Source organism: Amphiprion ocellaris, chromosome 15 (genome assembly GCF_022539595.1).
Source record: "Amphiprion ocellaris isolate individual 3 ecotype Okinawa chromosome 15, ASM2253959v1, whole genome shotgun sequence".
NCBI classification, from domain to species: domain Eukaryota; kingdom Metazoa; phylum Chordata; class Actinopteri; family Pomacentridae; genus Amphiprion; species Amphiprion ocellaris.
Genome location: NC_072780.1, coordinates 5,206,850 through 5,219,027, shown reverse-complemented (window position 1 = coordinate 5,219,027; position 12,178 = coordinate 5,206,850). Strand labels below are relative to the sequence as shown.

The window sequence follows — 12,178 nt, the reverse complement described above, 5'->3', positions numbered from 1 at the left end:
CCACTGCATTTAGAGGTCTGCAGCCGATGCATTATCCACAAGCAGAACTAATCCAGTCCCCTCCTCCGGCTGCACCCAGACCAGCACAGTGAGCAGATGCATTAAGAAAACTTGAAAAATCAGCTCTGTCAATGAAATAATATTTAAAATAAATGTTAGAAAAGGATGCTGGCTGTCTGTGCTGCTGCTTCTCCTGGGTGTCCTCTGCAGTGCTCTGCATTAATGTCAATAAAGGCAAACCAACAAACCAGAAAATGACTCCTGGTCCCAGTTCAGCTGGGTCAGACCTGCTGGTGTGACTGATGTGCTGAGCGCTGAGCTGGAAACAGCTTAGGGAGGATTGAGTCACAGATAAAATACAACAGAGATGTCCTAAAATGCACAATAATTCACTTTTTACAGGGTATGAATCAGCTCCAGTGGAAGGAATGTTTCTGTCCTTTCATCTCTATTTTTTTTTTTGACATTTCAGGTTTATTGATGCAACTGCAAACAAGCTATGCAACAGGAATTAGGTGAAATTTAAAATGCCAAATGAAAGAGATTGCTGAAGGAGGCACATGATAGAATTCATTTGTGGTCTTATCCTACTGTACTAAGAAAAATAGAGGTTATACTTCATCTTACAGCTGCATCCTGATCTAACATTTGCAGCATTTTGGCAGATAGCTGCAAGTTTAGACTGCTTATTTTGTACTCCTGTTCATGTATGTCTGTGAAGGTAAAGGTAAAATCTCAGGTCAGCGACTGGATGTTCATTTTGGACCGATTAAAGGTGTGTAAAGAGGACAGAAGGTCATTGGCTCCAACAAGAATCAATTCCTCCTCCTATTCACCTCCAAAACAAACCCTCCAAATCCATATACGCAGATGACATTCGGCTGATAACCAAGCACCAGAAACAGAAGAAAGCAGGAAAAAGAATCAAAAATCGACCCAAGTTCAGTCTTTGCATAATTTAGAGAGCTTGAGAGAATGATTTCCTCAGAGGGAGGTGACTGAACTTGGCCTTGTCTGACCCAAGTGTGACACCTCTGCCTCCCTGCAGCATCAACTGTAACACCTCCACACATCTGAGGAGCTGCACTTACTCAGCACTATCCACAGACATCTCCAATAAACCAACTGTCTGTCTGCCTCTCTGGAGGAGTCACCCACCAGATGATCCACCACCCAGCATGTCTGGGAAAGTTTAAAACAAACAGCTGATCTCAGAGCTGACTCAGCAAATCCAGGGACAGACCAAAGCCTTTTGTACACAAGAGGAGTTTTTCTAACCGTCCTGATTAGATCATGAGACCTCAGGTTCAGGTGGGTTCTGCTTCTGAGGACTCATCACTTTCAGAGCAAACATGTCTGGCAGTCAGGAACCTCCTGGTTTAACTAAGGTCGCTTGAAAAATGTGGCTTTTATTGAGACAACAAACAGATATATTTGTTTCTTAGGTGGCTTGGTGGTTAGCACTGTCACCTTGCAGATAGAAGATCATTGGTTCTTGTCCTGGCCTTCCTGAGATCTTTCTGCATGGAGTTTGTGCATGTGTGGGCTCTCACCAGGTTGTCCAGCTTCCTCCCACAGTCCAAAACATTCTGAGGTTAACTGGCGACTCTAAATTGTCTGTAGGTGTGAATGTGAGTGTGACTGTTTGTCCCTATTTGCAGCCCTGTGATAGACTGGCGACCTGTCCAGGGTGTTTCCTGTCTTCTCCCTAAGTCATCTGGGATAGACTCCAGCTCCCATGACCTAATGAGGATTAAGCAGTGTATAGATAATGGATGGATTTGTTTCTTATTACAGTTTACAGTTTTAAATAATTTGTATGGACTCATGCATTTCCATACATTTACATCTTAAATGGAGTATACATTGGTAAGCTCCCATTGCTGACTATTTGCTCCATATTAAGGGAAACAAATGGTCTGATCCAAGCTCATTTTGTAGGATTTTAAACTTTCTATCCACAGTGTAAGCCTGAGCTCCATTAGTTTGTATTTCATTAGCTTCAGCACCAAAGTTTAGGGTGGAGAAAGAAAATGACTGACCACTTTCTATAATGTTAAAGAGGGTAAAATAAAATGATCAACAGCACAAATCTTCTTCAGCTACAATGACTTCTTACTATGCAGTAATATCACTGATGTGCAGCATCTTTCTGCATACACCCTCAGAGACAGGAGTGTCTTTGTGCTGCCCTGCTTCATATCTAATCATCGGGCTGAATTGTGGCATCGTGGGTTTGATTCATTATTCATTCAGAATATTTGAATGTGGGCAAAGATTCAGAGGTTTGGAGCTGAGCTAGCTATTTATCTGCTCATACATCTTAATGTTCCCGATCGTTATATAACAACAACTAATCACTGCAGGTTTAGTTAAACTATCTGCTGCTGCTAAACATCATACCTGCTGCTTGCAGTGTCTACCATGTCACACATTTAATATTCATATTAGAGCCTGAACAATATTGGACGTTTGCAAATGCCATTGTCATTTTTTGAAGACTAAAGACATATATCGATTCCAATTTTCTTCATATATACACAGTTTGGAGTAATAATAATAACACAGGGAAATGATGCTGTTATTGCATATTAACTTTCCAACAAAATGTTTTACAAACTAGTTAGCAGCTTACAACGAGGGCACCATTTGACTCCGCACCACCAGCTGCTCTGCTACATGTGCTGCAGATAGTGCTGAGAGGGTTGTAAACAATGGAAAAACTGCTGGACAAACTATGTAAAGACACCATTTTTAACCCTCCTGTTGTTCTCATTTACGGGCACCAAAAAATATTGCTTCCTTGTCTGAAAAAAAATCCAAAAATCCAGCAAAAAAATTCCCCAAATTTCTGAAAATTTGCAAAACCTTCAGGAAGAAAATTCCAATAATTCCTTAAAGGTTTCCCTTAAAAAAATTATTTAAAAAAAAAAAAAAATCCCCCAAATTTGGCAAGAAAATTCTTGTAAATATTTTCAAAAATGAGTAAAAATCTTCCAAAAAATGAGTAAAAATTTCTAAAATGATTACATTCATATCAATAAAACTTCTAATATTCACTGGATTTTGGTTGATTTTTTTTGTCACTGTTCTTTAGAAACATTTTTAACATTTCTTTTTTTCCACCGAAAAATGTTCAAAATTTTCCCAAAAATGTTGAAAATGTGGACATCAGAAGTTTCACTGTGAAAATAGATTTTTTTTCCACATTTTCAAACTTTAAAATGGGTCAATTCTGACCCACAGGACAACACGAGGGTTAAAACACTCCAAACATCTTCTGAAAAAAGGTTTTCCTATCTGGCGAGCAGATACATACATATATATGTATCAGGTCAATATTGGCTCATAATATCGGCCAACTGATATATCAGTCATGTTCTAACTGCTACCATTACTAGGGCTGCGTGCATGACCATAATTTGTCTGAATTTGTCACATTTTGTCCACCATTTTCTGTCAGGAATTTCAAGACACCCAAACCAGTGCTTTTACTTTCTCTCGCTTCACTGGTTTGTATCAGACCAAAGAACCTCCAAACCATCAAACACAGGAAAGGACTCTTTAAAAGTCTCCTCTATGCTGCAGTTTGCCCTCCGTCCATCTACCTGTCCATTACTGAAGTCCACCTGAACCCTGAGGTGAACCACAGAAAGAGGAAATAAAACATGCACTTAAGAGAAAAAAAGGCAGTCTCTAGTGTCTGCAGGGCACATGGAAACCTAAAAATAACTTAAAAAATACTTTTGCATTGGTCTGGATCACACAAGAGTCTCTCAGAAAATCTATTTTAAAAAGCTGTCATCTTGAGTTTCACCTCATATTCATAGAAATATCCATGCATGCCTGGGTGGAAAAGCATTACAGGACTCTAGAATCATTTCAGACACATATCAGCAGCTTTAACACAGAGGAGGTCACGCAGTACAAGAAAAGAAGCGAAAAAAAAGTTCAACTCCCACGATGACATTTTATGGGAGGCAATAATAAGCAGTGCCCTCTGTGGAGCTGCAGCTATTACAACGCAATTAGGAGTTAAAGAGTGTAATTTTCTGAAATGACACCACAATTTAACGTGACATTCAAAAGAACTTCCAAAGCAGCATCGACTGCGTATCAGAAACGCAGCAGCAGCAGCAGCTTACCGGGCTCTTCTGAGCCCTCCTGTTGTCTTCATTTACGGACACCAAAAAATATTGTTTCCTTGTCTGAAAAAAATCCAAAAATTCAGCAAAAAAATTTCCCAAATTTCTGAAAATTTGCAAAACCTTCAGGAAGAAAATTCCTTAAAAGTTTTATTTTAAAAAATCCCTTAAAATTTGGCAAGAAAATTCCTGTAAATATTTTCAAAAAATGAGTAAAAATCTTCCCAAGAAAATCCTAAAAATATCTAAAGTGATTACATATATATCAGTAAAACTTCTGATATTTTCATTAAGAACATTCACCAAAAAATCGACCAAAATGCAGCGAATTTTGCTGGATTTTGGTCAATTTTTTGGTGAATGTTCTCAAACATTTTTAACATTTCTCTTTTTCCACCAAAAAATGTTCAAAAATTTTCCAAAAATGTTGAAAATGTGGACATCAGAAGTTTCACTGCGAAAATATTGGTTTTTTCCACATTTTCAAACTTTAAAATGGGTCAATTTGACCCGCAGGACGACAGGAGGGTTAAGAAAACTTGAAAAATCAGCTCTGTCAATGAAATAATATTTAAAATAAATGTTAGAAAAGGATGCTGGCTGTCTGTGCTGCTGCTTCTCCTGGGTGTCCTCTGCAGTGCTCTGCATTAATGTCAATAAAGGCAAACCAACAAACCAGAAAATGACTCCTGGTCCCAGTTCAGCTGGGTCAGACCTGCTGGTGTGACTGATGTGCTGAGCGCTGAGCTGGAAACAGCTTAGGGAGGATTGAGTCACAGATAAAATACAACAGAGATGTCCTAAAATGCACAATAATTCACTTTTTACAGGGTATGAATCAGCTCCAGTGGAAGGAATGTTTCTGTCCTTTCATCTCTATTTTTTTTTTTTGACATTTCAGGTTTATTGATGCAACTGCAAACAAGCTATGCAACAGGAATTAGGTGAAATTTAAAATGCCAAATGAAAGAGATTGCTGAAGGAGGCACATGATAGAATTCATTTGTGGTCTTATCCTACTGTACTAAGAAAAATAGAGGTTATACTTCATCTTACAGCTGCATCCTGATCTAACATTTGCAGCATTTTGGCAGATAGCTGCAAGTTTAGACTGCTTATTTTGTACTCCTGTTCATGTATGTCTGTGAAGGTAAAGGTAAAATCTCAGGTCAGCGACTGGATGTTCATTTTGGACCGATTAAAGGTGTGTAAAGAGGACAGAAGGTCATTGGCTCCAACAAGAATCAATTCCTCCTCCTATTCACCTCCAAAACAAACCCTCCAAATCCATATACGCAGATGACATTCGGCTGATAACCAAGCACCAGAAACAGAAGAAAGCAGGAAAAAGAATCAAAAATCGACCCAAGTTCAGTCTTTGCATAATTTAGAGAGCTTGAGAGAATGATTTCCTCAGAGGGAGGTGACTGAACTTGGCCTTGTCTGACCCAAGTGTGACACCTCTGCCTCCCTGCAGCATCAACTGTAACACCTCCACACATCTGAGGAGCTGCACTTACTCAGCACTATCCACAGACATCTCCAATAAACCAACTGTCTGTCTGCCTCTCTGGAGGAGTCACCCACCAGATGATCCACCACCCAGCATGTCTGGGAAAGTTTAAAACAAACAGCTGATCTCAGAGCTGACTCAGCAAATCCAGGGACAGACCAAAGCCTTTTGTACACAAGAGGAGTTTTTCTAACCGTCCTGATTAGATCATGAGACCTCAGGTTCAGGTGGGTTCTGCTTCTGAGGACTCATCACTTTCAGAGCAAACATGTCTGGCAGTCAGGAACCTCCTGGTTTAACTAAGGTCGCTTGAAAAATGTGGCTTTTATTGAGACAACAAACAGATATATTTGTTTCTTAGGTGGCTTGGTGGTTAGCACTGTCACCTTGCAGATAGAAGATCATTGGTTCTTGTCCTGGCCTTCCTGAGATCTTTCTGCATGGAGTTTGTGCATGTGTGGGCTCTCACCAGGTTGTCCAGCTTCCTCCCACAGTCCAAAACATTCTGAGGTTAACTGGCGACTCTAAATTGTCTGTAGGTGTGAATGTGAGTGTGACTGTTTGTCCCTATTTGCAGCCCTGTGATAGACTGGCGACCTGTCCAGGGTGTTTCCTGTCTTCTCCCTAAGTCATCTGGGATAGACTCCAGCTCCCATGACCTAATGAGGATTAAGCAGTGTATAGATAATGGATGGATTTGTTTCTTATTACAGTTTACAGTTTTAAATAATTTGTATGGACTCATGCATTTCCATACATTTACATCTTAAATGGAGTATACATTGGTAAGCTCCCATTGCTGACTATTTGCTCCATATTAAGGGAAACAAATGGTCTGATCCAAGCTCATTTTGTAGGATTTTAAACTTTCTATCCACAGTGTAAGCCTGAGCTCCATTAGTTTGTATTTCATTAGCTTCAGCACCAAAGTTTAGGGTGGAGAAAGAAAATGACTGACCACTTTCTATAATGTTAAAGAGGGTAAAATAAAATGATCAACAGCACAAATCTTCTTCAGCTACAATGACTTCTTACTATGCAGTAATATCACTGATGTGCAGCATCTTTCTGCATACACCCTCAGAGACAGGAGTGTCTTTGTGCTGCCCTGCTTCATATCTAATCATCGGGCTGAATTGTGGCATCGTGGGTTTGATTCATTATTCATTCAGAATATTTGAATGTGGGCAAAGATTCAGAGGTTTGGAGCTGAGCTAGCTATTTATCTGCTCATACATCTTAATGTTCCCGATCGTTATATAACAACAACTAATCACTGCAGGTTTAGTTAAACTATCTGCTGCTGCTAAACATCATACCTGCTGCTTGCAGTGTCTACCATGTCACACATTTAATATTCATATTAGAGCCTGAACAATATTGGACGTTTGCAAATGCCATTGTCATTTTTTGAAGACTAAAGACATATATCGATTCCAATTTTCTTCATATATACACAGTTTGGAGTAATAATAATAACACAGGGAAATGATGCTGTTATTGCATATTAACTTTCCAACAAAATGTTTTACAAACTAGTTAGCAGCTTACAACGAGGGCACCATTTGACTCCGCACCACCAGCTGCTCTGCTACATGTGCTGCAGATAGTGCTGAGAGGGTTGTAAACAATGGAAAAACTGCTGGACAAACTATGTAAAGACACCATTTTTAACCCTCCTGTTGTTCTCATTTACGGGCACCAAAAAATATTGCTTCCTTGTCTGAAAAAAAATCCAAAAATCCAGCAAAAAAATTCCCCAAATTTCTGAAAATTTGCAAAACCTTCAGGAAGAAAATTCCAATAATTCCTTAAAGGTTTCCCTTAAAAAAATTATTTAAAAAAAAAAAAAAATCCCCCAAATTTGGCAAGAAAATTCTTGTAAATATTTTCAAAAATGAGTAAAAATCTTCCAAAAAATGAGTAAAAATTTCTAAAATGATTACATTCATATCAATAAAACTTCTAATATTCGCTGGATTTTGGTTGATTTTTTTTGTCACTGTTCTTTAGAAACATTTTTAACATTTCTTTTTTTCCACCGAAAAATGTTCAAAATTTTCCCAAAAATGTTGAAAATGTGGACATCAGAAGTTTCACTGTGAAAATAGATTTTTTTCCACATTTTCAAACTTTAAAATGGGTCAATTCTGACCCACAGGACAACACGAGGGTTAAAACACTCCAAACATCTTCTGAAAAAAGGTTTTCCTATCTGGCGAGCAGATACATACATATATATGTATCAGGTCAATATTGGCTCATAATATCGGCCAACTGATATATCAGTCATGTTCTAACTGCTACCATTACTAGGGCTGCGTGCATGACCATAATTTGTCTGAATTTGTCACATTTTGTCCACCATTTTCTGTCAGGAATTTCAAGACACCCAAACCAGTGCTTTTACTTTCTCTCGCTTCACTGGTTTGTATCAGACCAAAGAACCTCCAAACCATCAAACACAGGAAAGGACTCTTTAAAAGTCTCCTCTATGCTGCAGTTTGCCCTCCGTCCATCTACCTGTCCATTACTGAAGTCCACCTGAACCCTGAGGTGAACCACAGAAAGAGGAAATAAAACATGCACTTAAGAGAAAAAAAGGCAGTCTCTAGTGTCTGCAGGGCACATGGAAACCTAAAAATAACTTAAAAAATACTTTTGCATTGGTCTGGATCACACAAGAGTCTCTCAGAAAATCTATTTTAAAAAGCTGTCATCTTGAGTTTCACCTCATATTCATAGAAATATCCATGCATGCCTGGGTGGAAAAGCATTACAGGACTCTAGAATCATTTCAGACACATATCAGCAGCTTTAACACAGAGGAGGTCACGCAGTACAAGAAAAGAAGCGAAAAAAAAGTTCAACTCCCACGATGACATTTTATGGGAGGCAATAATAAGCAGTGCCCTCTGTGGAGCTGCAGCTATTACAACGCAATTAGGAGTTAAAGAGTGTAATTTTCTGAAATGACACCACAATTTAACGTGACATTCAAAAGAACTTCCAAAGCAGCATCGACTGCGTATCAGAAACGCAGCAGCAGCAGCAGCAGCTTACCGGGCTCTTCTGAGCAGCATTTCCAGCTGATGCAGGATGGACACACTTCTTGGCTGGAACTCTGTTTTCCGTCAGCTTCCTCTCGGCTTCTTGCTGCAGTGCGTCTGTCCTGTCCTGTCCTGTCCTGTCCTGTCCTGTCCTGTCCTGTCCTGTCCTGTCCGGCTCTGGATGCTCTACACGGGCAGGTGAAAAGGGGGGAAGCTGCCGACCGACTCGGAGGCTCGGAGGAGAAAGGAGGGAGTTGGGAGAAAGTGACGCCAGATATGAAATCCTGAACTGCCCACTTTTTCACCCAACAATCGGGGATGGAGATGACGCATGCCTGTCAAAGAGGAGGGAGAGGAGACTGGGGAGGGATGACAGCTAAAGTAACCGATGTAATAGGCTGTGAAGTGCAGCTTGTGTGTGTGTGTGTGTGTGTGTGTGTGTGTGTGTGTGTGTGTTTTTTTCTTTTACTGCAGGGACAAACACACTGAGCGTCATTTGGATGAACCAGGCTGAGTTGAGTCAGCAGCAGTAATCCAGAGCTGCTGCTGCAGGTTCTGATATTGCAGCAGTCACCTATGCTGGAAGAACGATAAGAACGCTGCTTCTTGTGCTACTTTCTATCCTTTTAAATCATCCTGATCAAGTTTGCATGCATCACCCTGCAGAGAAACAGGCCACAGCAGCTGCCCTGGCCTTTAAAACTTCAATCTGCTGGGTGTGTTTGATACCAACATTTGATTAGAGAGCATTAAAGTAAATGCAGGATGTCACAGTTTATGAATTCATAAACTGCAGCTTGTCCACTAAAAACCCACAAAAGGACTTTTACTGGAATGAAGCGCTCTTCAAAGCTGCACAGAAATAGAAATATAAGTGATTCATTTTAAAGCTATTGTTAATTACAGGTTTGTGCTGTTGGTGAATGACCTCAAGATGTTAATAAAACTGCTGGTGAAAAGCAATAAAGCGTGTATTAGTGGTTCTGTCCAAGGTCGGATTAATCTGCATTGAGGCAGAAATAAACAGTGTGCCCCTTATGTCAGACCCCTTAATGCATCATCCTGGCATCTTCAGGAAAACAAATAAAGTCTCTCTGTTGGCTGATTATCCCCATAACAACTCACCACTGTGCATGATTTTTTTTCATGGAACTAATCCCTTCCTTGTGGGTCAATATATATTTCAGGGACTTTTGAAGTCCATGGGAAATATCTTGCATACATTTTTATTAAAAGAAAAAAAAAGTTTTATGTTCATTATGATCATATCTTTCCAAATTCCATAATTATTTATTGTGGAAATAATTTATTAATAAAAACTGATTGGATATCACTAAAATCTCAACTAAATAACCGTCCCAATTTAATAACAACTACCTTCTAATTAGCTAAACAATAATAAAATGAGCTGATTCAAAAATCGCTTTGTTTGTGTTCTTTTTATTAAGTTGAGATAATCATGACAGATATTTATTTTTTGGAAATATATCAAATTTTATATGGAAAATAACAAATTGTATCTGTGCCCGAGAAATCACTTTCCACTAAGTTCCCCATTACAAAAACACCTCTCAAGGAAGTGTGTTAATTCCAGATCACATGACCTGCTCCACATGATGTCATTTCCTCCTGAAAAAAAGACTGGCCAGACTCCAAGGCTTTCTGAGTTATTTAATATAAAGTAATGTGTGAGTCAAGTGTAGATTTATGGCATGTCAACAGGATTACTACAATATCTTTATAAATAACTTTCAATTTCAATTTTACTCAATTGTATATATAATATTTAGAAGATTCTTTGTGTAAAAATGCCAGGTGGTGTTTGGTTCTAGGCAGTCATATTGATTTTAGGCCTGAAAACAGGAAAAATGTCAACTATGATGCATGTCAACTATGTTAGAAAAAGTCCTGCAATCATATATTGACCCTTGTAGATCTAACTTGAGGCTGGCTCCAAAAATGAGTTCATCCCCATTGACCCCCATGTTAAAATGATCACTTTTACAGCAGAAATAAAAATGTTTCCAGCCTTGTACAAACAGTTTTGGTCTCTATAGCTAATTTCCTCATTATAGATCACAACACAGGGACGCACTGTTATATAACTCACCTGTTTAAATCGTACTAAGGTCTAAAGTTATGCATCATTAAGGACATGGTCACTGTGAGTGATGGTACAGTCCATGGCTCACCTCAGCCTCACCTCTGTGCTCCTTTTTGTATTACCTGGGAGATATGAGCCTGTAGCTGCAGTGAATTTCAAAACTGCTGTTCAGGAAACCTTTGGGTGACCTCACAGAGGGTTTGTCCATCTTAATATACAGTTCAGGATTCAGACATTCAGCAGTCGGACACACAGACACTCGGTGGCCTGGTGGTTAAGATGCATGACACACAACCACATTAACATGCAGCTTTTTTTTTTTAGCTTCTGGCAAGTTGGACCTACAGTATGTTACATGTCATCCTCCACCCTCTTATTTCTAGTCTATATCTGCACTATAACTAAGGATGAAATCATAAATAATAATAATAATAATAATAATAATAATAATAATAATAATAATAATAATAATAATAATAATAATAATAATAATAATAATAATAATAATAATAATAATAATAAATGCTGTACATAGAGATAAAAACAATAAAAATATCGGAAATCCACAAACATATACAAACATACTGAAACAATAAAAAGGACATCAGTAAAACAATTTAAGACCCATATGTAACAGTAAACCAGTAGGTCTTCAGCTTTGTTTTAAAACGTCAATGGAAGACGCCTGTCTGATTTCAGCAGGTAGACTATTCCACAATGTCGGTGTACGGAAAGAAAAAGTCTGTTCCCCAACCGTCTTTCTACGGACCTTTGGGACACTCAGAAGCTCAGCTCACTGGGAACGCAAAACACGAGTGGGGACATACGGGTTGACCAAATTCAACAGATACGATGGGGCAATTCCATTTACAGTTTTATACGTTAGCAGCAGCACCTTAAAGTCTGCTCTAACCTGAACAGGTAGAAAATGTTAACAAGCACTGTGTCCAAAGCACACTGACAACAATCTTTTTTTTTACATTCCCATTAACCAGCAGAAACACTGCAAATCTGGCTGCTCTGAACAGTTTTCATGGACTTAGCATGAGTCATCTCATTCCACTGCCAAGCTGAACCCAGCTTTATGAGCTACATACATTATTGTGCATTTCCAGGGATCTTCTTGAATGTCCACCGCATATTTCCCATCTATTCATCCTGTAAGTAACAGAAACACACCAGATGATCAGAGTCGGTGTGTAGCTGCAGACAGTGAATGGTGCTTTGTAGTGGTTCTGTGACTCGGCTGCACTAGTAGCTGCTGAACACCTGAGGAATCTCACACCCACATAACAGCAGGACTGTCTGGGAAGGAAATGTCAAAGCTCCGAGAGCAGACGGAGATCAGAGGTGGGCTTCCAGTCAT

At 39.1% G+C, this 12,178-nt stretch overlaps 1 protein-coding gene across 2 annotated transcripts in view; it reads right to left on the bottom strand.

Moving 5' to 3' along the window:
* Positions 1-12,178, bottom strand: part of LOC111565089 (brevican core protein-like) — a 41,351-nt gene that overhangs the window by 20,515 nt on the left and 8,658 nt on the right. The window contains exon 2 of one of the 2 annotated variants that reach the window (XM_023265074.3): positions 8,722-9,043. In XM_023265074.3, the coding sequence (XP_023120842.1) occupies positions 8,722-8,741 (20 nt within the window). In that variant the 5' untranslated portion in view covers positions 8,742-9,043. Of the gene's footprint in view, positions 1-8,721; positions 9,082-12,178 lie in introns of those variants that run through there. The other variant, XM_055017937.1, reaches the window with a different exon arrangement.